At 37.6% G+C, this 24,190-nt stretch overlaps 1 protein-coding gene across 8 annotated transcripts in view; it reads left to right on the top strand.

Annotated features, from left to right (window-relative positions):
• Positions 1-24,190, top strand: part of SEC24D (SEC24 homolog D, COPII coat complex component) — a 114,387-nt gene that overhangs the window by 54,157 nt on the left and 36,040 nt on the right. For all 8 annotated transcript variants that reach the window (XR_008524699.2, XR_008524698.2, XM_054554398.1 and 5 more), the window contains exons 9-10: positions 14,436-14,574; positions 17,822-17,937. Coding sequence is in view for 6 of the 8 variants with exons in the window: in XM_054554398.1 (XP_054410373.1) it covers positions 14,436-14,574; positions 17,822-17,937 (255 nt within the window). In the remaining 2 variants the exon portion in view is untranslated. The remainder of the gene's footprint in view (positions 1-14,435; positions 14,575-17,821; positions 17,938-24,190) is intronic.

Raw genomic sequence — 24,190 nt, 5'->3', positions numbered from 1 at the left:
CTGTCTGACAGCTCTGAAGAGAGCAGTGATTCTCCCTGCACGGTGTTTGAGCTCTGAGAACGGACAGACTGCCTCCTCAAGTGGGTCCCTGACCCCCATGTAACCTAACTGGGGAGACACCTACTGGGACTGACTGACACCTCATACAGGTGGGTGCCCCCTGGGACGAAGCGTCCAGAGGAAGGATCAGGCAGCAATATTTGCTGTTCTGCAATATTTGCTGTTCTGGAGCCTCCGCTGGTGATACCCAGGCAAACAGGGTCTGGAGTGGACCTCCAGCAAACTCCAACAGCCCTGCTGCTGAGGGACCTGTTAGAAGGAAGACTAACAAACAGAAAGGAATAGCATCAACATCAACAAAAAGGACATCCACACCAAAACCCCATCTGTAGGTCACCAACATCAAAGACCAAAGGTAGATAAAACCACAAAGATGGGGAGAAACCAGAGCAGAAAAGCTGAAAATTCTAAAAACCAGAGTGCCTCTTCTCTTCCAAAGGATTGCAGCTCCTCGTCAACAACAGAACAAAGCTAGATGGAGAATGACTTTGATGAATTGACAGAAGTAGGCTTTAGAAGGTCAGTAGTAACAAACTTCTCCGAGCTGAAGGACGATGATCAAACCCATTGCAAGGAAGCTAAAAACCTTGAAAAAAGATTAGACGAATGGCTAACTAGAATAAACAGTGAAGAGAAGACCTTAAATGACGTGATGGAGCTGAAAACCATGGTGTGAAAACTACGTGATGCATGCACAAGCTTCAGTAGCCAATTCCTTCAAGTGGAAGAAAGGGTATCAGTGATTGAAGATCAAATTAATGAAATAAAGTGAGAAGTTTGGAGAAAAAAGAGTAAAAAGAAATGAACAAAGCCTCCAAGAAATATGGGACTATGTGAAAAGACCAAATCTGTGTTTGATTGGTGTACCTGAAAATGACAGGGAGAATGGAACCAAGTTGGAAAACACTCTTCAGGACATTATCCAGGAGAACTTCCCCAACCTAGCAAGACAGGCTAACATTCAAATTCAGGAATTACAGAGAATACCACAAAGATACTCCTCGAGAAGAGTGACCCCGAGACACATAATTGCCAGATTCACCAAGGCTGAAATGAAGGAAAAAATGTTAAGGGCAGCCAGAGAGAAAGGTCGGGTTACCCACAAAGGGAAGCCCATCAGACTAACAGCGGACCTCTCGGCAAAAACTCTACAAGCCAGAAGAGAGTGGGGGCCAATATTCAACATTCTTAAAGAAAAGAATTTTCAACCCAGAATTTCATATCCAGCCAAACTAAGCTTCATAAGTGAAGGAGAAATAAAATCCTTTACAGACAAGCAAATGCTGAGAGATTTTATCACCACCAGGCCTGCCTTACAAGAGTTCCTGAAGGAAGCACTAAACATGGAAAGGGACAACAGATACCAGCCACTGCAAAAACATGCCAAATTGTAAAGACCATCAATGCCAGGAAGAAACTGCATCAACTAACGGGCAAAATAACCAGCTAACATCATAACATCAGGGTGAAATTCACACATAACAGTATTAACCTTAAATGTAAATGACACAGTTAAAAGACACAGACTGGCAAATTGGATAAAGAGTCAAGACACATCAGTGTGCTGTATTCAGGAGACCCATTTCACATGCAGAGACACACATAGGCTCAAAATAAAGGGATGGAGGAAGATCTACCAAGCAAATGGAAAGCAAAAAAAAAAGCAGGGGTTGCAATCCTAGTCTCGGATGAAACAGACTTTAAAACAACAAAGATCAAAAGGGACAAGGCCATTGCATAATGGTAAAGGGATCAATTCAACAAGAAGACCTAACTATTCTAAATATATATGCATCCAATGCAGGAGCATCCAGATTCATAAAGCAAGTCCTTAGACACCTAAAAAGAGACTTAGACTCCCACACAATAATAATGGGAGACTTTTTAGACAGATCAATGAAACAGAAGGTTAACAAGGATATCCAGGACTTGAATTCAGCTCTGCACTAAGCAGACCTGATAGACATCTACAGAACTCTCCATCCCAAATCAACAGAATATACATTCATCTCAGTACCACATCACGCGTATTCCAAAATTGACCACATAGTTGGAAGTAAAGTACTCCTCAGCAAATGTAAAAGAATAGAAATCACAACAAACTGTCTCTCAGACCACAGTGCAATCAAATTAGAACTCAGGATTAAGAAACTCACTAAAAACCACACAACTACATGGAAACTGAACATCCTGCTCCTGAATGACTACTGGGTGCATAACGAAATGAAGGCAGAAATAAAGATGTTCTTTGAAACCAATGAGAACAAAGACACAATGTGCCAGAATCTCTGGGACACATACAAAGCAGTGTGTAGAGGGAAATTTATAGCACTAAATGCCCACAAGAGAAAGCAGGAAAGGTCTAAAATCGACACCCTAACATCACAATTAAAAGAACTAGAGAAGCAAGAGCAAACACATTCAAAAGCTAGCAGAAGGCAAGAAATAACTAAGATCAGAGCAGAACTGAAGGAGATAGAAACACAAAACACCCTTCAAAAAAAATCAATGAATCCAGGAGCTGGTTTTTTGAAAAGATCAACAAAATTGATAGACCGCTAGCCAGACTAATAAAGAAGAAAAGAGAGAAGAATCAAATAGATGCAATAAAAAATGATAAAAGGGATATCACCACCGATCCCACAGAAATACAAACTACCATCAGAGAATACTATAAACACTTCTACAGAAATAAACTAGAAAATCTAGAAGAAATGGGTAAATTCCTCAACACATACACCCTCCCAAGACTAAACCAGGAAGAAGTTGAATCTCTGAAGAGACCAATAAAAGGCTCTGAAATTGAGGCAATAATCAATAGCCTACCAACCAAAAAAATTCCAGGACCAGATGGATTCACAGCCGAATTCTACCAGAGGTACAAAGAGAAGCTGGTACCATTCCTTCTGAAACTATTCCAATCAATAGAAAAAGAGGGAATCCTCCCTAACTCATTTTATGAGGCCAGCATCATCCTAATATCAAAGCCTGGCAGAGACACAACAAAAAAAAGAGAATTTTAGACCAATATCCCTGATGAACATCGATGCAAAAATCCTCAATAAAATACTGGCAAACCGAATCCAGCAGCACATCAAAAAGCTTATCCACCACATTCAAGTCAGCTTCATCCCTGGGATGCAAGGCTTGTTCAACATATGCAAATCAGTAAGTGTAATCCATCACATAAACAGAACCAATGACAAAAACCACATGATTATCTCAATAGATGCAGAAAAGGCCTTTGACAAAATTCAACAACTCTTCATGCTAAAAACTCTTAATAAACTAGGTATTGATGGAACATATCTCAAAATAATAAGAGCTATTCATGACAAACCCACAGCCAATACCATACTGAATGGGCAAAAACTGGAAGCATTCCCTTTGAAAGCTGGCACAAGACAGAGATGCCCTCTCTCACCACTCCTACTCAACATAGTGTTGGAAGTTCTGGCCAGGGCAATTAGGCAAGGGAAAGAAATAAAGGGTATTTAATTAGGAAAAGAGGAAGTCAAATTGTCCCTGTTTGCAGATGACATGATTGTATATTTAGAAAACTCTATCATCTCAGCCCCAAATCTCCTTAAGCTGATAAGCAATTTCAGTGAAGTCTCAGGATACAAAATCAATGTGCAAAAATCACAAGCATTCCTATACACCAATAACAGACAAACAGAGTCAAATTATGAGTGAACTCCCATTCACAGTTGCTACAAAGAGAATAAAATACCTAGGAATCCAGCTTACAAGGGATGTGAAGGACCTCTTCAAGGAGAACTACAAACCATTGCTCAACAAAATAAAAGAGGACACAAACAAATGGAAGAACATTCCATGCTCATGGGTAGGAAGAATCAATATTGTGAAAATGGCCATACTGCCGAAGGTAATTTATAGATTCAATGCCATCCCCATCAAGCTACCAATGACTTTCTTCACAGAATTGGAAAAAACTAAAGTTCATATGGAACCAAAAAAGAGCCTGCATTGCCAAAGCAATCCTAAGCCAAAAGAACAAAGCTGGAGGCATCATACTACCTGACTTCAAACTATACTACAAGGCTGCAGTAACCAAATCAGCATGGTACTGGTACCAAAACAGAGATATAGACCAATGGAACAGAACAGAGGCCTCAGAAATAACACCACACATCTAGAACCATCTGATCTTTGACAAACCTGACAAAAACAAGAAATGGGGAAAGGATTCCCTCTTCAATAAATGGTGCTGGGAAAACTGGCTAGTCATATGTAGAAAGCTGAAACTGAATCCCTTCCTTACACCTTATACAAAAATTAATACAAGATGGATTAAAGACTTAAATGTTAGACCTAAAACTGTAAAAATCCTAGAAGAAAATCTAGGCAATACCATTCAGGACATAGGCATGGGCAAGGACTTCATGTCTAAAACACCAAAAGCAATGGCAACAAAAGCCAGAACAGACAAATGTGATCTAATTAAACTAAAGAGCTTCTGCACAGCAAAAGAAACTACCATCAGAGTGAACAGGCAACCTACAGAATGGGAGAAAATTTTTGCAATCTACCCCTCTGACAAAAGACTAATATCCAGAATCTACAAAGAACTTAAACAAATTTACAAGAAAAAAACAACCCATCAAAAAGTGTGCAAAGGATATGAACAGACACTTCTCAAAAGAGGACATTTATGGAGCCAACAGACACATGAAAAAATGCTCATCATCACTGGTCATCAAAGAAATGCAAATCAAAACCACAATGAGATACCATCTCACGCCAGTTAGAATGGCAGTCATTAAAAAGTCAGGAAACAACAGATGCTGGAGAGGTTGTGGGGAAATAGGAATGCTTTTACACTGTTGGTGGGACTGTAAGCTAGTTCAACCATTGTGGAAGACAGTGTGATGATTCCTCAGGGATCTAGAACTAGAAATACCATTTGACCCAGCGATCCCATTACTGGGTATATACCCAAAGGATTATAAATCATGCTACTATAAAGACACATGCACACGTATGTTTATTGTGACACTATTCACAACAGCAAAGACTTGGAACCAACCCAAATGTCCATCAATGATAGACTGGATTAAGAAAATGTGGCTACACCATGGAATACTATGCAGCCATAAAAAAGGTGAGTTTATGTCCTTTTTAGGGTCATGGATGAAGCTAGAAACCATCATTCTGAGCAAACTGTCACAAGGACAGAAAACCAAACACCACATGTTCTCATTCATAGTTGGGAATTGAACAATGAGAACACTTGGACACAGGGTGGGGAACATCACACACCGGGGTCTGTTGGGGGGGGTGGACGGCTGGGGGAGGGATAGCATTAGGAGAAATAACTAGTGTAAATGATGAGTTAATGGGTGCAGCAAACCAATATGGCACGTGTAACAAACCTGCACGTTGTGCACATGTACCCTCTAACTTAAAGTATAATAAAAAATAAATAAGTAAATAAATAAATAAATAAATAAATTCAGACCCTCACATGGAGGGAAATCTCTTTTTATGGACTTATAAAGAAGTAAGACTAATGCAGGGAATACTTTGACTAATTTATAATTCTGCCAGAGAGACAAAGATAGTTTGCCTCTGGGCTTATTATTTTTAAACCTTTTTATCTTTAGAGTATTTCACAACTTTCCTTTGAGGAGTGGAAAGCTGCCAATTGTTCTGTCATAGAAGAAAAACACTAGCTATAGAAGGGTTTTAAGTCTAAGATATATTAATCATTTGTAGAACATTGTGCATTATTGTAACAATGAAGTGTATTTTCTGCTAGTGGCCTGTAACTAGACAACATATAATTCTCCCATAGAGATACAAGATAAGTTACAATAGGTCAAAGATTGTAAGAAATGTGGCAAAATGTTGCTCAAGCGTAAAATTCTGGAGAGATAGTATCTTACTCAAAAGTTTTAAACATCTGTTCTAGCAAGAAAAATAATGCTGATCTTTGCAAATATGCCCTTAACTTGAAACATTGTGTCAGCATAACCCAATCCAAACAGACCATTTTTTGCTTAAGAATCATTACCTACCATTGATAGTTTAGTTATGAACTAGGACAGGAAAACCGATTAAGGTGCTCTCTTAACTGCACTGGTATTTGTTTTCCCTTCTGAAACTAAAGATGCCCTCTCACCAGGAGCTGCCGTTTCATAGACTTCAGTGTACAGTTTAATGTGACCTTCCCACCAAAAAGCCCTCCTGGCATTAGAGGCCTAGGTAGAAAGGTCATAGCTGTGCTTGCTTTAAAGCATTTTTGGCCATTCCAAGAGACGAATCTCCTAGTATAGTTATCAGTGTATATTTTGGGATGAAAGCACATTAGGGTTCATCACACCCAGATCTTCTGTGATAGAACTGGCAGATATCCTCAATTCCAGAGGCTACTTCTCTGTCTCCCTCCCCTTCCACTCCTCTCCCCCTTCCTCTCCTCTCCCCTCCCCTTCCTTTCCCTTCCTTCAGTTTTCCCCTCCCTAACTCCTTCCCTATCTCTCTTCCTTGTCATCCTTCAAATATTTATTGAGAATTTACTCTGTATTGTAGGCCCTTGGGATCAGTGGTGAACGTGAAGCTAACATACTGCTGTTAAGGGGTGAAGTTTTTTAGTTAGAAATTCAATTTGAAAATTGTTCACAGTATTCAAACATATTTTGAGTTTATTTTAAACATAAACCCAAAATTTAATGAATTGAGTGAAATATGAGATGATGAAACAAACAAAAATTCTAAAAACCCTTCATGATATTGGTAAAACATGTGATAGAATATGCTAATTTATAAGCAGGTTTCAAAATTTATACCAAATGTACTATTTTCCCAAGGATATCATTTTAATGAATGGTGAAATATCTTACTAACTTCTATCAGAATTCCTACCATGTAGTAACAACAGATTTTAGGTAGGGGTGTGTATGCGTCTGTCTGTCTGAAACCTGCTGAGTCAGTATACTACTACCCTACCTGGTTTTGAAGGCTCTCCTCAAAGTCACTCCAGCCTTTCTCTTTATCTCCCTTCATCCCAGCTGTTCAAGGCTACTTGCCTGCTGGTCACCAACAAACCGTGGGCTTTTCCTCCTGTGTTAAGCTGTTCTCACTGGTTGAAATTCTTACTCTCTCTCTCTCAGTGGACAAATAGCTCCTCATAAGTGCCCATATCTTCCTCGAACGAAGGCTTTACTGACCCCTCTGAAGATTTCTTCTTTTTTTTTTGACCTTTTGCTTTAACACCTATCACAAGTTATCCTGAGTGTATATTTGTGGGTACTTGAGCTATTGTGTTTGTTCATTCAGAAACCATTGACCGACCCCTGTCTCAGGTATTGTGCTACAGGAAATACAACAGTAAACAGGCTGGACCTGTGAGTCATGGATTTGAGAATGTAGTTGTGGTTTTGAAAAGTAAAATAGTGTGATAAGTGCTTTCAGGCACAAGGTTATATGGGAACATATGGCAATTAAATATGTCTCCTGCAAGTGGCCTGGAATTAGACAAAATATATTTCTCCCTTGTGGATGAAAGGATCTTGAGGGGCCAGATTTAGACCTGGTCCAGGATTAGACAAAGCCTCTGAGAAGTCAGAAGAGAGGGGATACCCCTTCCATTGTAACAGGAGAAGGAGAGAAAGGAAAGTGTTGGACAGATGCTGGTCAGTTAGTGGGGGAAAGTCAAGAGAGTTCTTACCTGAAGTTTTCTGTTTTCTTTGTGAAGAAGAATGTAAATTTAACTGCCAGGGGAGGTGGAGAAGGAGCTTATGGGGAGGAGCTTAATAAAGATGCAAAGGTATATGGCAGCTCCTATAGAGAATGGGAGAGAGAAATGACCAGAGACAATTAGAATGCTTACCAGGGAGCATGGTTTAAGGGCTTGATTCAAGTCACAGACCAGCGAGAATGGTACCTTTCTCTGAAACTGTATGCTTTTCTACAGATCCAGTCTGCAAGCTGTTTCTTGCACATATAGCATAGAGGACATAAATAGCTGGAAGAAATCAGAATTCAAGCTACAGCTCTGCAATTTGTTGCATGAGTCACTTCCTATCACTGACCTTGCATTCCTCTGAACAATGTGGATGGGAATTCCCCACTCCCTGGGTTGTTAGCCCCTCAATATCAAATTGAGATTTTATAAATGAGAACATTTTAAACTACAAATGACCATAAGACCATAAAGATAATAGTTATGCTCTTACATTTATCATGAAAAGTCTGAATCAGTAAAATTTTTCAGTATTTTTCAATGAAAAGAAACCCAAAAATAAAAAACTAACTTCCAAATTAAAGAGGTATCCAAATCTAATACAAGCTGTAGATATAATTAAGACAGAACAAATAGACTCTCTGATAGTATTGTTCAAAGAAAAAAAGGAAAACAATCTCCCAAGTGTCACTAACAAACTAAGAAAACTAAAATCTTCTGAAAATGCAAAAAAGCAAAGTTTTAGGTTAAGAAGAGCCAACTAAAAGCATTAAATTTTTTAATAAACATTATTTATAAAAATATAAATATAGTCTTAGAACTAATACAATGTATTAAGTGTCTTATCCTCAAGCTCTGTTTCTTTTTAGAAGACACATGATAGGATTTTATTTTATTTATTTTTCTTTTTTTCTTTTTTATTATTATTATACTTTAAGTTTTAGGGTACATGTGCACAATGTGCAGGTTAGTTACATATGTATACATGTGCCATGGATTTTATTTTTTAATTCAGAAAATATTCTTTCATTTCACACGTATTGAAAAAAGTCTAAATAGAATAGTATTGCTCTCTAAAAAGCACTGGTACAGTAAATAGCCTATTGAATTGTACCTTTTTTGTCCGTATAGGCCAAGTAAATGTCATATATGGTAAAGCTAAAAGTAGAAAGCACATATAAGCTGCTTCTCATTTCTCTTTCACATGGAAATGTCTTTAATAAATGCAGTTGATACAGACTCTTTTCCTTATAGCCTCTGGTCATAATCCTTTGGGAATCTGACTGACTCTGCTCGTCTTCCAGCATGCCTAATAGTCTGAATGTTTAACATTTTTAAAGGGTAGTTGTTCATCACAGGTTCTGGATTATCTTTTCACATACCATTTCCATGCTTCTACTTATATCCCCCAATTAATCCAAATTACCAACTGACCTCCTCTTGAGACAGTTCCAAAGAATAAGCAGCGCTCCAATTCCAAGAAGTAGCCGCTTGCCAAAGTTACATTGACAATAGGAAATCACTGCTGCTAGAGAGATACATTTACAGTGATTTCCTGGGAAATACAAGTTGATGCCGAATATGATCCTAAATCAGGCTGGAAAACTGTATAACATTTTGGCAGGTCTTATTTTAAATATTCTCATCTTATTTAGGTCCCATTGTAGGCAAAAATTTCTTTCCCATGACCAGTAACTGCTTAGCCAAGATATTTCCTTCAGGCACTTTATAAGTGGAATATTGGTGCTGTGGGGACAACTGTAGAGTCCCAGGATGCTGATTACTTTCCTGAATATTTCTAATGAAGGAAATAAAGAGAGAAAAAAAAAAAGAGATGGAGGAAGAAGTATACATTGAAAATGTAAAATAAGTTTTTTAAAAAAATTAGTGAATAAGTGTTAGAGGAGAGGGGAAAGTAGGTGGTTGAAGAGTTTGTGTGTGTATATTAGAACTTACATGAACTCCGGTGCTGAAAGATAAGGAGAGTGGGTAGTGGACAAATGAGAGAAGAAAGGAGAGATGGGGCCAGTTTCACCCAGCAATATCCTGGGTGTGGGTGGGTATGACATTACTCATTCAGAGTATTCCTGAAATCTGGGCTTTGGCTACTCTGTCTCTGCCCTTTGCCAGCGCCATGCCTGTGATAGGATGTTCCAACAGGAAGCTAGGTGTTTGCTTTAGAAAATCATTTTTCTTCATCGCAGTGTACTGCTGTGTGCCAGGACGCCCCAGATGTCACTGTTGCTTTGTTATTTTGCACCATGATGGCTAATGTGGAGAGTGGGCTTGGACGCTGGTAGCAGGGCATTCGTGTCGTCGTTCTCTTTGCTTCCCAGGCTGTCATTAGGTTGCCTGCTCCACTTTGTGGCTCCCTATCCCAACCGCACCTCTGTTTCCCTACATATACTCAAGGAAAGTCAGCAGAGGATTAGGAACTTTAAAAATAAGTTTTTCTTGGCAATTAGTAAATGTGGCACATTCTGTAGTTTCTATACAATGTATGCATAAAATTGTCTTGTATTCCATGTTTATTCGTATTTTGTTTGGCCCAGAATATTTTTAAACCATTATCAAAAGTTTCTTCGAGAAAAGCAAGTTCAGTTAAAAGTTACTAGAGTTACATGTAATGAATGTAGCATGAATATCTTGGTTGTTTTCTTGCCTACTGATAAGGTATATACAGCCTTAATTTTTAGTTGCACAGTGCCACCTATTGGATCTATGTGATAAAAACACTTTGGTATTTAGCTGCTTTCTTTAATTCCTCACTGCAGTTCATTACTTTCCTAAAACAGAAATACTGTAGCCGCGCTTGGGTATTCAGATTTTCTTAATAATATAGATGCCAAAACAAAAATACACACAGCCTACAAACTGGATACAGATTTTTCATGATGGGTCTTTCTACACTGTACTTTATTTTCTTTGAGCATCTGTGTTTGTTTTGGAAATACAATCTGTGAATAGTTTAACATCGCCTTTCTAAGCTGAAAAGAGCTTTAAAAAGAGCTCTTGTTTATGATGTTCTGCCAAGTATTGTTTCTTTTCATACCCTGTTTTTTTCATGGCATTTGTGTGTACTTTTTTATTTACTGTCTTTCTACCCCGCTACACTGTAAGTCCCTCAAAGGTACCTGTGGTACAAATGTTAAAGTTACCCAAGAGGATGGCAGGAATACTTGGAAAACTGATAATGTATTCAAATAAGAAGACTTTTAAAATTTTACTAGTGGTATTAAGAAGGCATTGGTGGCTACATCTTGATGTCTGCTTCTTTTACATGGAAAAATAATCAAAAGTTGTTTTATTTTGTTTCTTAATTGTTGGATATCATTTTAGTACTAAGCCTCATTTCTTAGAATGATATTCTCACTTGTGGTCCAAAATCAACCAGTGTTTATATACATACACAAGAGATACATTTTATTCAATTAAAGCACTTTTATTAAAATTAGTATCAGCATAGGATTTGGCACACCCCTGTTAATCCAAAAATAAAGGAAAAGATTCACATTTTTCCTCAGCCTCCCTATCATTTTCATGTTGTGTAAACTCATGCCACACAGGGCCAGAACCAAACAATAGCCAGGTGAGGTTTTTATAGCCAGTCTTTCTATCTTTTCAATTTTCCACTTAAGAACAGAAAAGAAAGGGCAGACAGGGATATACTAAGAGCTAAATATTAAAGTACATTTGTAAACAAAATTTTTAAAATTGGAAAATATTTCTGAGGTAAATATAATTCCCTTGGTAAGGAAAAAAGATAACTTAGGCAATTTTTTGAAAAGTAATTTGATTTTTTGTTAAAGCCATGCACACCAAGATCGAACTCAAAAGAAAAGTAAGGTTAGCTATTTATGAGCTCATGCACACTACTGTGGTGCAGATAAGCTGACATCTGGAGAGTGCAAAGGGAAATCTTTGATGCTTTTCAGCATGGCCTGAGAGAGATGAAACAAGCCAGTGTAATTTAGAAGCCCTTGCCCTGTTGCCTGAAAATAAAATGTAAACAGTTAAAAAGCTTTTAACATTCTTTACTGTCACCTCAGTTTTCTGAAGACCTTACTTACCTATCCATCATCTGGTTTCTAAAAAAGTGAAAATTGAAAAAACTGTAAGTGTATTTAATAGCCTAGACACAGTCATGACTTGACTCCAGTTTCTTGTTAGACATTCATTTTCAGTCCTGCAAGTTTGAGTCTGTCAGGACTGGAATGCATAGGTGTTCGTTGCTGACAATTTCACAGTAATTTTAGGCTGGGTCTGGTTTTGAGCAAATCATATCAGTGATAATAGGGTCAAATTTGCTTCCATTACTTTTGGCTTGTCTAGCATATAATTGGATCATATTTGGTTTCTAAAATCAGGGGATTTGTTACAGCCTTTGGACTTTTTGAAAATAAAAGGATGAGAAAAGTAAACTTGGCTGAGTGAATGGAAACTGCAGAATTTCTCCCAATTTTAAGTTCTGAAAGCATCTCCTGATCTCAGAGGTTGGAGTTGTGGAACAGAGCAGTAACTGGAGTCATGATGGATAATTGTACTTTTAATCCAGAGGACGCTACCAGAACAGCACGTATTTGTTGTCTTCCGCTTCTTACTCTTCTAGCTTTCCATTTATTGTTCTAAGAATCTCTTTTTTTTGTACCTGCATGCTTTTGCTTCTCTCTTGCCTCCTCTTCTTCCTATTACCAGCTGAAGAGAACAAACATTTGTCACTATATGCCTTTCTAACAAAAAGTTTATCTGAAAGAGTGGTGTATGTATCAGATATATGAATTTGTATGTGTGACTATGTATTTAAATAAAATTCCCAGAGTGTTTTAAAAATCCATTTTGCCTCTCAACTTTTAACCATTAGAGTATATCAGAATCCCCTGAAAGTTTATTCTCTGTCTTCTAGATCATTTTTACAATAATGTTTTTACAATAACTGACCAGGTAGCCTTCAGGACCTGAAGCCCATCTCGTACTTGCCCTCCTGTCAAAGATGACTCTGTCCTGAGCTGAGTGGTTTTGAGAGAGGAAAGGCTGTTCTGGATAAAAATTTTCCAACTACTTTTTGCCAGGCACAATGCTGTGCACTGCGCATGTATTACTCACCTAATCCTTGTCACAACCCCTACCAGTAGGGCACCAGAGCCAGGCCCATGCTGTGGATCAGAAGCGACCATAAACAAGAAAATCCAATCTGTCTTCTGGCTTTCTTGAGGCAAGAGGTGGGGAAGAGGGCAGTGCAGAAATAGAGGGGAATGATTAAAGGAAAAATTTAAATCCTTCCCCTGATTCTTTTGAGTATTGTGTTAAACCTGTTTTTTTCTGCTCTGAGACCTCCCAACTGATTTCTGAAACCTCAGCTTTCACGTTGAACATCTGGGCAGGGACAATGGGGGATCTTGGTTTTCTAAGACTGAAGCAGAAAACGGCCTGATGCCCCTACCCCACTGACCTCCTGCTCTTCAGGCCTCCGTTCAAAAGCAGTCTGCTTTATTTATATCATTTTCAGTAAAGAAAAATTTAATTGACATGCCAAAGCCTGCAATTCTCAAGCTTTTCTTTAAATGTCATCTTTAAGGAGATTTACAAAAACAAGTATCTCTGTGGCTTTCTCCCGAAAGCCAGAAGAGTTGGGAAGGCAGACTTAATGCTGAACTTTTTTACTTTTAAACTGTAAAAGATGTGTCATGCTTTCTATGTATGTTTATGAGGAAGAAGCAATTGAATGATTTATTTTTTCAGTTCTGGCAAAGCATGGCCAGCTACACTGTGAGTATTCTGTGAAACATTTTTTTCTGATAAACTAACAGAAAAGGTAGAATCGACCTCCTTGCCTAAATAAATGAACATTACTGCATATTTCTTCAAATAGCTGCATTTTTGAAGAAATAGTTGATGTGCTTTGGCGGAACTACGTAGACAGCATACTGCTATGCAAACTAGAACTTTTAAAATCAGACCCAATTCTCTTTATTTATAATCTATGAAGAAACTTAGCAAAATGTGTGACACAAGTTGTGTAGAATGTTTTTAACGTAAGAATAATTAGGTATTATTACCATCACTATATGTTCTCTCTCCACACACATATTGGCAAATATGCATACACACATAGACATAAATATACATATATTGATATATCCTTATAAATGAGATAAACTTAAATTAACTTTTGTTTGGGTATTCTGGACAACATCTTATGGCTTTGAATTCATGTTATCAATAAACACATCTTTACTGTCCTGGGGCAAAAGCTAAGAGTTGAGTTCCTTAAAAGTTGCCACTAGGCCAGGCGCAGTGGCTTACGCATGTAATCCCAGCACTTTGGGAGGCCAGGGTGGGTGGATCACCTGCGGTCAGGAGTTTGAGACCAGCCTGGCCAACATGGCAAAACCTCGTCTCTACTAAAAATACAAAAATTAGCCAGGTGTGGTGGCAGGCACCTATAATCACAGCCACTCGGGAGGCTGAGGCAGGAGAATCACTTGAACCCTGTAGGCAGAGGTTGCAGTGAGCAAACATCATGCCATTGCACTCTAGCCTGGGTGACAGAGCAAGACTCTGTCTCAAAAAAAAAAAAAAAAAAAAAAGTGCCATTAAAAGACTTTCCAAATTATAGTACCTAGAAATCCTATACTTACCTGTTCATTTAATTTTTCTTGCTTCTCCATAGAGTCCCCTTTACTTGGTAAATCATGGCGAGAGTGGACCAGTCAGATGCAACAGGTGCAAGGCCTACATGTGCCCATTTATGCAGTTCATCGAAGGAGGAAGGAGGTATCAGTGTGGATTTTGCAACTGTGTGAATGATGGTAAGCAGTGCCATTAAAAGCTCTTTGTGAAATTCTTTATTAAGTAAAATGTATTATACTTCTTGGTTTAGGAAAAGCATACATTCTTTTTTCTATATAGCAGTACCTTCTTTATGATTTTCTAGAAGGAAACCAACTATGACAGGCTCTATTTGGGAAATTTAAGCCCCTTTTAACCTTAGGTAAATACATGAGCCCCACATGGAAGTTGAAATGTTTCTTAGAAAACTCAAATGTACGGGGAAAAAGTTTATTTCTTAATCCCCTTCCACAAAGCCTCAGTGGAAAACAAAAGAAGATTTTTACCTCTTATGATTACAGATGATAAACTTGGGAGACTTTTCCTCTTTTGTCACTTCTCAAGTTTATCCTTGAAAATGAGCTCATTGATACTTAGGAACAGCTTAGGTATAACCAAGGGCTTTAATACTTATATAGATTTTTTTTTCACTCTGATGTAAATGTTGGATTGTTTAAGGAGGAAGGAACATTATTGAAAAGGGCTTTCCCATATTCATTATATTTTGTTTTATTCCAGTATGAATTTACTGATTTTGAAGAAAACTGCTAAGTTGCTGAAAGTGTTTTCACACTTATTACGTTTATAACATGTCTCTATATTTTTAATTATTTGTTGTTAAATGGGGTACATACTGAGGTTGAGAACATTCCCATATTCATTGACTTTTTTGAACCATGTGATGATTATTAGAGTATGAGTTTTCTTCTCTGTTTCTTATCTTTGTAGACAGGCTTCCCTGCAGGTAATTAGATCTGAAGAACGTATAGCACTGTCTGCCTGTGAACACACGGTTCTACCCATGGGTGCTGGCTACTCCCTAATGCCAACTCAGCTGGGGACAGTATTCCTCCTACATCATTACATTCATGGCATCTTGGCTCTGTGAGCGTTCTCTGGTGGGAGAGCGTTGCTTGCCTTCTTATTTCCCTACCATCTTATCTCGCACACACACAGTCCATGGCTTTACCCAACTTAGGGCGCCAGAGACTGGCCTTGCGAGTGCTTCTCATGCAGACCTTTGGTCAGTTCTTAAACGCACCTTGCTGTGGAGTTGAATCATTGGCTTCTAGACTCATCCTAGACTATGGCCTAAGCCTCTTGGTACATTTCTGTCCTTGCATTAACTATGGTTTTCACTCAGGGCAAATTGGATATCCCATTGAGACCAGATTCTGTTAGTTCTCTACCCTTACTTCTCTTTCTAAGGAAGATCTTGTTTCCTCTCTCAACCTGGATGAAATCTGCAACCAAATTCATGGCTATCATTCAGTCTTGGGACCTGGATTTCAGGAACCCTGTGACAATTCATTTCTCTGTGCTTTAGTTTTAGAGGAAAAAATCCTGAGAAGGGACAGAGGCTTCTCCCAAAGCATTTGGACAAAGTCCTCCAGCGAGCCCACCAGCTCCTCAGATGTCTTCACCCAAGCCCCCAGCTTTCTTAGAAAGGTGACCAAAATCATACCCATCATGAAGAGCAGCAAGGATCTTCAGTTTGCCGTGACTCTTTGGCCTCCTACCCAAAGTGTCGGCTCAGGGCCTTAAAAGGCCCAGCCACTTCCAGGAAGAGAAAAACGACTCAGAATTCTTGTGTCTCAACACAGCAGATTATGTTCCCTCAGGTATCCATTCCTAGGAAGCTGCCATGTTTATTTTCCAATAGAATTATTTATACTAGGCTTAAATATGTGTCCCTACAAGGAAGCCAGACTCCCATAGATGTATGCTGACACCTGTCTTCTTTTAGGTTTAACAAAGACAGAGGTTTGTTGGAGTTAGAAAGAACCCAGCAGGCTTGCTTTAGTGGTTCCACCCTTATTTCCTTTCAAAGTGTCCAGAGATTGTCCAGTGGGGAGTGCATGTGGTCAGAGACATGCAGGAAGACAGGGACCAAAGGGTAGTACATGATTTATGGTATGACTTGAATGTTGGCTTACAAAAGATGATAGACAATATTAAATGCTAATGAATATAAAATAAAATTTAAAGGGAAAACATTTCACATATTACATTTCTGTGTGTAGACGTGAATGAATTGTATGTTATACTACATGGAAACTACTGTACTATGCATTCTAAGATAGCCAAGGCAGCATCCTCCATCTCGTCTAAATGTAACAAAATAGCAATTTAAGACCTTCAAAGTTTACTTACCTCGGCTGAGCCTGTCAGTTTCTACTTACGTAATCTTTTCAAGAAGTTGAATCTTCCAAATTCAGAGATCCATATGTGCATAAGAACCTTATAAAATTTACTTTAAAAGAAATGGCCATGATACAGTAACAACGTAGAACAATCAAGCCTCAGTGGGTTTTTTTTTTTTAAAAAAGAACAACCTCAGAAAACAGTCTTGTTATTCTTATGTCAGTTTCACAGCTAAAAATAAATAATGCCAAATTGTTGGTTTAAAAACAAGAAGCATTATTTGTATGGTTTTTACAAATGTTGTTCTTTACAAAAAGTTTAAAACGAGAGCATTGGTAGTTTTTCTAAATACTTTTATTGGCAGTGGCTTAGTAGCCAGCCCTATTAATCTCAAGGCAACAGGAGTTCGTTTTTACAGAGATACCAAGCCATATTTGTCCAAGTGTTCAGTATGTGACTCATAAGTGTTCCTGTGCTGTTGGATGACTTCCAGATCTTTGCCAGAACTAACCTTCTTAGACATTTGAATCAAATTAAAGTTCCTTAGCTAAGATCTTAGTGGTGTAGTCTTTCCCTAATACAGTAATCCTCTCCACTCTTAAGCCCAAACATTAAAAGATTACCATGCAAACTCCACATGGGTGAAGACATCTCTTAATTAAAGCATAATAAATATTGTAGTTCATAGTATAGTTCAAATAACGAATGTTTATTTCTGTTAGGTGTATTAAAAATTCAAGTAGTTAGAAAAGTCAGAATTCTTTTTAAAAGAGGTAATAAAATGGGGACAATTGAATTTGGGTTGTGACAACTTAAAAACACCAATACTTTTATACCCTGTTTCTCTAGGATGGTTTAAATCATAAATGTTCTTTGTCATCAATAACTTATAGAATAAGAACCCTCCTTTTTTCCAAGACATGTTTTTAAAATAGTAGGTATTTACGATATACTACATTCCAGCTTTAAAATACGTTTTTCCAGATACTAACTCCTTTCCTCTCATAATAAATTTTGAGAACTTATTAAATTGTCTGTGTTTATGAAAACAAAATATTTTCTTTCCTATTTTGTTTTTATTAGTTCCACCATTCTATTTCCAACATCTGGACCACATTGGAAGAAGACTGGACCACTATGAGAAACCAGAGTTGTCTCTAGGATCTTATGAATATGTTGCCACTTTGGATTATTGCAGAGTAAGTGTTCCCAGAACTTCAAGTGTTTATACATTGATGTTAAATTCAAGTGAATAACTTTCATATGTAAAGAACTGACTCTTGATTCACCAACAAAGCATTTTGGTGGTACCATGGAGTGGTAGAAATGCCTAAGACACAGATCCCATCTCCCAGGTTGTTAACATGATTCAACTGCCAAACCATCTACTGGAGGAATTATTTTTAAAAACTGAAATGTGGTGTCAGAAATAGAAAACAATAATTTTTTATGTCCTTGCCAGACAGAATATACCTGGTTCTTAATGCAGTAGTTCCGTACAGTGCCTCTGCCTCCCTTATTTTGTAAAGAGTCTCAGAAAAACTTTCCTTCCAAGAGAAAAGCTCAACCAAAATGGTTAGTAGGACTATTGACGTGTTTCTGTACCTCCCTTCACTCCTGTTGCTACCACGATGGTTTGGACTCTCAGAATCCCCCTTACACTGTCTATCTCAGCAGGCTGAGATCCTGGCCTTTGATTTTCCTGCTCTATAATGTCACCATGAGACACACCCCCACACTCACTACCTCCCATAAACCTCTATTGGTTATTTCTTTTCTAAAAAATTAAATTAAAAAAAATTTAGCTTTCTTTATAAGGCCATTAAGCATTGCTCCCCAAACTATCACCTCAGCTGTATCTTCAGTTATACAAAACTTTTCACCACATACTCTGAACTCAGCCTCTTTGACAACTCCATGCCTTTATACCAGATGTTCATTTGACCAGAGTATCTTTCCATTCTCGTGTCACATCTATACATACCCCAACTGGCAAACCCCTCCCTATTCTGTAATGCCTGGCTGAAATTTTAACTGTGTATATGCATTTGCAACTTTCTCTGTCTTTATCATGGTAATTATTTACTATAGCTTCTGTTTTTTCACGGAATTTGGTCTATATCTCTGTTTTAGCATTTATCCCCATGGAATTTAAACCTTCTTACATGTCTGCCGTCTTCTTACATTCTGATATCCTGTCATCTTTATGACATTTACCACACTATCTGCCATGGGATAGGTAGTTGATCAGTGTATGTGGAATGAATAAAACAATGAATTTGCGGGTATTACTATTCCCAGGACTAGCCATTTCCCTTGTCCAGTGTCACAATGACACCATTATGGGTACCTTGCAAGGCTTTAAAATTCTTCACTGCTTTGAAAATCACATCTTCTTGTGTATCATTCAGATTTCAGCGCATATCTGAAGCACCATGTGTAGACCTGAAGAAACAGGGTCATTCTAACTCATTTTCTTATTTTCTCTTCTAAAAATGAGTGCTTGCTAATGCCCAATTCCCAGAAAACAGCTTCTGACCCACAGATTTCTTTCATAGATGTTTGCAAGGGGAGCAGTCATGTATTGAGTATAGACGATAATGAACATTTTTCCTAACTAGAATTTTTTTCAGTTGACTGGCTCTTAAAATTTTTTCCATTAACATAACTTATTGCATTTATTTCATTGCTTTATATGATTATTTTGCAATATATTACGTAGAACTAGTTGTTAAAGAAAACGTGATGCTTTATTAGTTTAAGAAATTGCAACATCTGAACATACTTAGGGAAATTTAGGAATATTTTTGGTACAAATGCTTTATTTTAGGCAAGAAGCATGTCCTAAAATATAATGACTTTTAGACAGTTTATTTGTTCCTAACTGCTGTTAACTGAAGGAGAATCATTGGGCAACATGCAAACATTTAATGTTTTAATTAAATGTAAGAAAGCCATTGTAACTAATGATGGAAAATTTATTCGCTGATCTTTGCAACCATAGTATAAATCTAACCCTGCTCTCAGTTTCTAGTTCTCTGCCAAAAAAGCGACATGATCTTGATTATATGCTTTTTTAGTAGTAACTTAGGCAGAGAGTCAAATCTGTTTCTGGGAACAAAAGTCTTAGTATCTTCAAACTCTGTTATCTGGAAATATTCCAGAAGTCTAATTGATGGGAAATCTCACCCAGCCAGGCAAGGAACCAAATAAAAATTGTACATTTTGAAGAACTTTTTGTAAGCATAATCTTCCTTTTATTATTCCAAGTAGAGTTCATAATAAATATGCTGTAAACATCTTCAAATTTAATTATAGTTTAAACTGTAAATAAAGTATAATAATGAGTTGGCTTAGCTATTCAGACAATGAAAAAGCTTATTTAATTTGTACATGTATTTTTTACACCATGCACTTGGAAAGAGGAATTACAAAATCACATTTTCCTATTCATCTTGGCTCATCTTAATGTTGATTTTAGATAGTAAAATTAACATTATTGAACATTTACCATGTGCCAAGCTGTAGGCTAAATTCTTTCTATGTATTGTATCATTTAGTCTTCACGGCGAACCCATGTGGTGCGTACCATCATTACTTGAGGAAACTTAGGCTTAGAGACCCTGTAAGTGCCAGCTTCAGGCCATACATCCAGAAAGTAATGGAGCCAGACTGAAAACCGTATCTGTGTGATCACAGAAGCCCTATTCTCTAATCAGTACACTGTGTATACATGAGCAAGTATTAACACAATCATCCTGGAGTTCCCTCGGAAAAAAAAAGGCCTCAGCTTTGTCATATAACTGAGAGTTTATCATTAATAAGTTTATGGAATATATCTGCATGTAAAGTGTACTTGAAATGTGAAGTCTCCAGCCAAGTCAGCTTTTTTTTTCTGAACAAAATGTAGTTTCTTCACTTAATTTTAATTCACTTTGTCATTACCAGATGCCTAACATGTCTAAGGTACTTGTCTGTGTGCTGTAAGGCATAACAAAATTAGCAAGATAATAAACCTGCTCTCAAGGTACTTACAATGTATAGACCTGATAAGAAATGTCTATAGTTTTCATATATCATATCTCAAATATGATAAATGCTGTAAGAATAGAATAATCATAGTTCCGTAAGAAAACAGGATTGGGAAGGCTTCATAGAGGAAGTGACATTTGAGCTGATTAAACTATGAGCCTGGACATGGGAACTAGGACAGTGAGCAGAAACAGTTTCACAAACTTATTGACAATTTACTGAGATTTCTTTAGGGTCTAGGCAGACATTGTAGATGAAGTGATGTGGACCAGGATAATTAGAGAGTATATTCCCCCTTCCCTCAAAACATATTCAAATTCAAATATTTTTTCAAACACTATGCCAAACAAAACACTTTTCCAGCCAGATTCTTGGCTTAGGCCCACTAGTCTGTGACTTTTGGATAGGAGATATTTTGGAAATGTAAACTACTTAAATTGTTGGGAGAATGTGTATTGGGAATAATGGGAAGTAAAGCTGGGACATTGTTTTGAGATGCAGTCTATCTTTTTATTTTCCCCTGGGTCCAGCATTGTATCTTTGATTTCTTCGGTTTTTATACATGTTTGTTAAATGAGTGTCATGGTAAGTCTTGAATGTCAGGCCGTTGAAGAACTTTCGTTAATTCAGTAGGCCATGAGGACAATTAAAGGTGAAGGTGGAGTTGTTCCATTCATTCATCCATGCATTCATTCACTCAGTCAACAGTTAATGAGCACTCTTTGTGGTGCCATGCTCTGTGCTAGGCTCTGAGGACTCAGTAAATTTCCTGTTCTCAGAGAAGGAAGCATTGTGATCTGTATTGAGCATCAGACAGTTTATTCTGACATCAGTCTGTATAATGAGAGGAGAGATTAGAGGCAAGGGAGCATTAGAAATTAATGTAGTTGTCCAACTATGAGAAAATGAGGGTAGTATGATAATTCCCCCAAAAATTAAAAATAGAATTACCAGCCAGGTGCGGTGGCTCATGCCTGTAATTCCAGCACTTCGGGAGGTCAAGGCGGGCAGACCACGAGGTCAGGAGTTTGAGACCAGCCTGGCCAACATAGTGAAACCCCGTCTCTACTAAAAATAAAAATAAAAAAAAATTAGCTGGCATTGGTGGTGGGTGCCTGTAATCCCAGCTACTTGGGATGCTGAGGCAGGAGAATCGCTTGAACCCGGGAGGTGGAGGTTGCACTGAGCCGAGATCGCACCACTGCACTCCAGCCCAGGTGACAGTGTAAGACTTCTTTAAACAAACAAACAAAAAAATTGAATTACCATATGACCTAGCAGTTTCACTTCTGGGTATATACCCCAAATAATTGAAAACAGAGTCTCAAAAAGATACTTGCATATCCATGTTCATAGCAGCAGTATTCACAATAGCCAAAAGGAGGAAGCAACGAGGTATCTATGGAAGAAGAATGGATAAGCAAAATGTGGTATATACATACAATGGAATATCATTCAGCCTCAAAAAGGAAGAAAAGTCTGACTCGTGCTACAACATGGATGAATGTTGAGGATGTTATGCTAAGTAAAGTAAGCCAGCCACAAAAAGGATAAATATGTAATGATTCTGTATGAGGTATGTAGAGCAGTCAAATTCATAGAGACAGAACGTGGGATGGTGATTGCCAGGTGCTGGAGAGAGGAAACAGAGGTTGTTTAATGGGTACAGTTTCAGTTTTGAAAGCTGAAAAGCATTCTGTGATGGATAGTGGTAATGGTTGCACAGCATTGTGAGCGCACTTAATGCCACTGAACTGTACACTTGAAATGGTTAAGATGACAATTTTTATGTTTTCTTTGCCACAATTAAAAATAATAGAAAAAGAAATTGAGGATCTAAATTTGGCTACTGGAACTAGAAGAGCCACATGGGCCTTCACAATTAACTGGTTGTGCATGCCAAGTGAGGTGGACAAGTCCATGGAGACAGTGAGATTTCAAGCCCAGGTTATTTTAGCTTATTGTGTTTTTTTGTAAGTTTCTTGTAGGAAAGACCAGTATAGTTGGAGAGATGTTGTCATAATCTCTAAAATTTTGAGTCTAAGGTGCTGGCAGAACTTTTATGTGGATGTGTGCTGTAGTTAATTGGAATGCTGGTCTTGAGCTCAAAAGGAATCATGATGAGAGAGAATTTGAAGAGTTGCCTATATAGAGGTGCTGGTTAAAACTGAGCAAATGAACAAGATTTCTGTGATGGACATGGGTGGGAGGAGAGAAGTTGGATAAAGATGAGAAAATGAAAAGCAGAAGCAACAGTTAGAGAACTGGGAGACGAAATGATACTTCAGTGTCCTGGGAGCTAAGAGAGCCAAAGTGGTCTGGTGTGCCTAAAGTTGCAAAGAGATAGAAGAGATCTAGGATAAGAGCTGGATTTTTATTTCAAGTCGCTGTAGTTTGCAATCTGGATGGTTCAGTGACTTTTAAGAGAGCAGTTTTAGTAAGGTGGCATGGAAAACCAGCATTTTATAGAGTACATACATGTTAAGCTTGGCTGGACAAAGCCAGCTGGATTGAATGGGTAGAGAAATAGATTAAGAAAGCTAATGATGAAGCCATGACAGTTATCTAGGCACAAGATGACAAGCTTTCAGATGGTTAAGAGTAGGGATGGGCCAAAACATCGTTAAAGAATCATTCTGAAAGTGAAAACAATGGGACTCAGTTATTGAAGGAAAAGAAATAGCCAAATCTAATTTCACACTTTGAAGCCTTGAGTTGGCATGTGGTGATGTTATTCCCATATAGAGAAATGGGAAGAGAATGTGATTTAGAGGAACGATGAATTAATTTTGAATATTTCAAAAACCAGTTATAGTGAAGCATTTCTGTAGAAATATGCAAATTGGAGATATGGAAAATATTCCATGAGGAATTGGTAATGCTGATAGAAGAGATTAAAAGAATGGTACAGCACACTTGGATTTGTCACAAAGAGGTTTTGGTTTAACTAATGGAAATTGTTATTTTCATCCATTATAAATCAGCATAAGTCTGCGCTGTGAATTAAAGTAGGTGTGAATCAGGAATGATTTGCAATAAAAATTATTCACATAGACAGCAGAATTCCATCTTTCTTTGTTGGTCTGATTTTGGCAAAGGCTTGAAGTTTTCAGGATGATGATTTTTAAGTCGTATAATTTGTTTTTATTTAAAATGAAGGATTTTATTTTAAAAAGTTATCTCTAGCCTTGTAGTGGATATAGAATGAATCAGTAAGATAATTTACATACATTGTCATCTAATTTTAAAATAATTAAAATACAATTTTAGAACATTTTTGTGATTTATTATAAAGTTAAAAATTAAGTTGGTCTAAATTCTTTATTCTGTATGTAGGTCACTAAAGTTGTTTGCCTGTGGCTTTCTTTTCTAAATATTTTGTAAGATGCAACTGAAGGATCACTTCCTAAAAGCTGTTTG

This window comes from Pongo abelii, chromosome 3 (genome assembly GCF_028885655.2).
Source record: "Pongo abelii isolate AG06213 chromosome 3, NHGRI_mPonAbe1-v2.0_pri, whole genome shotgun sequence".
NCBI lineage: Eukaryota > Metazoa > Chordata > Mammalia > Primates > Hominidae > Pongo > Pongo abelii.
The sequence above is the reverse complement of the archived record's forward strand: the minus strand, read 5'-3'. Positions and strand labels throughout refer to the sequence as shown.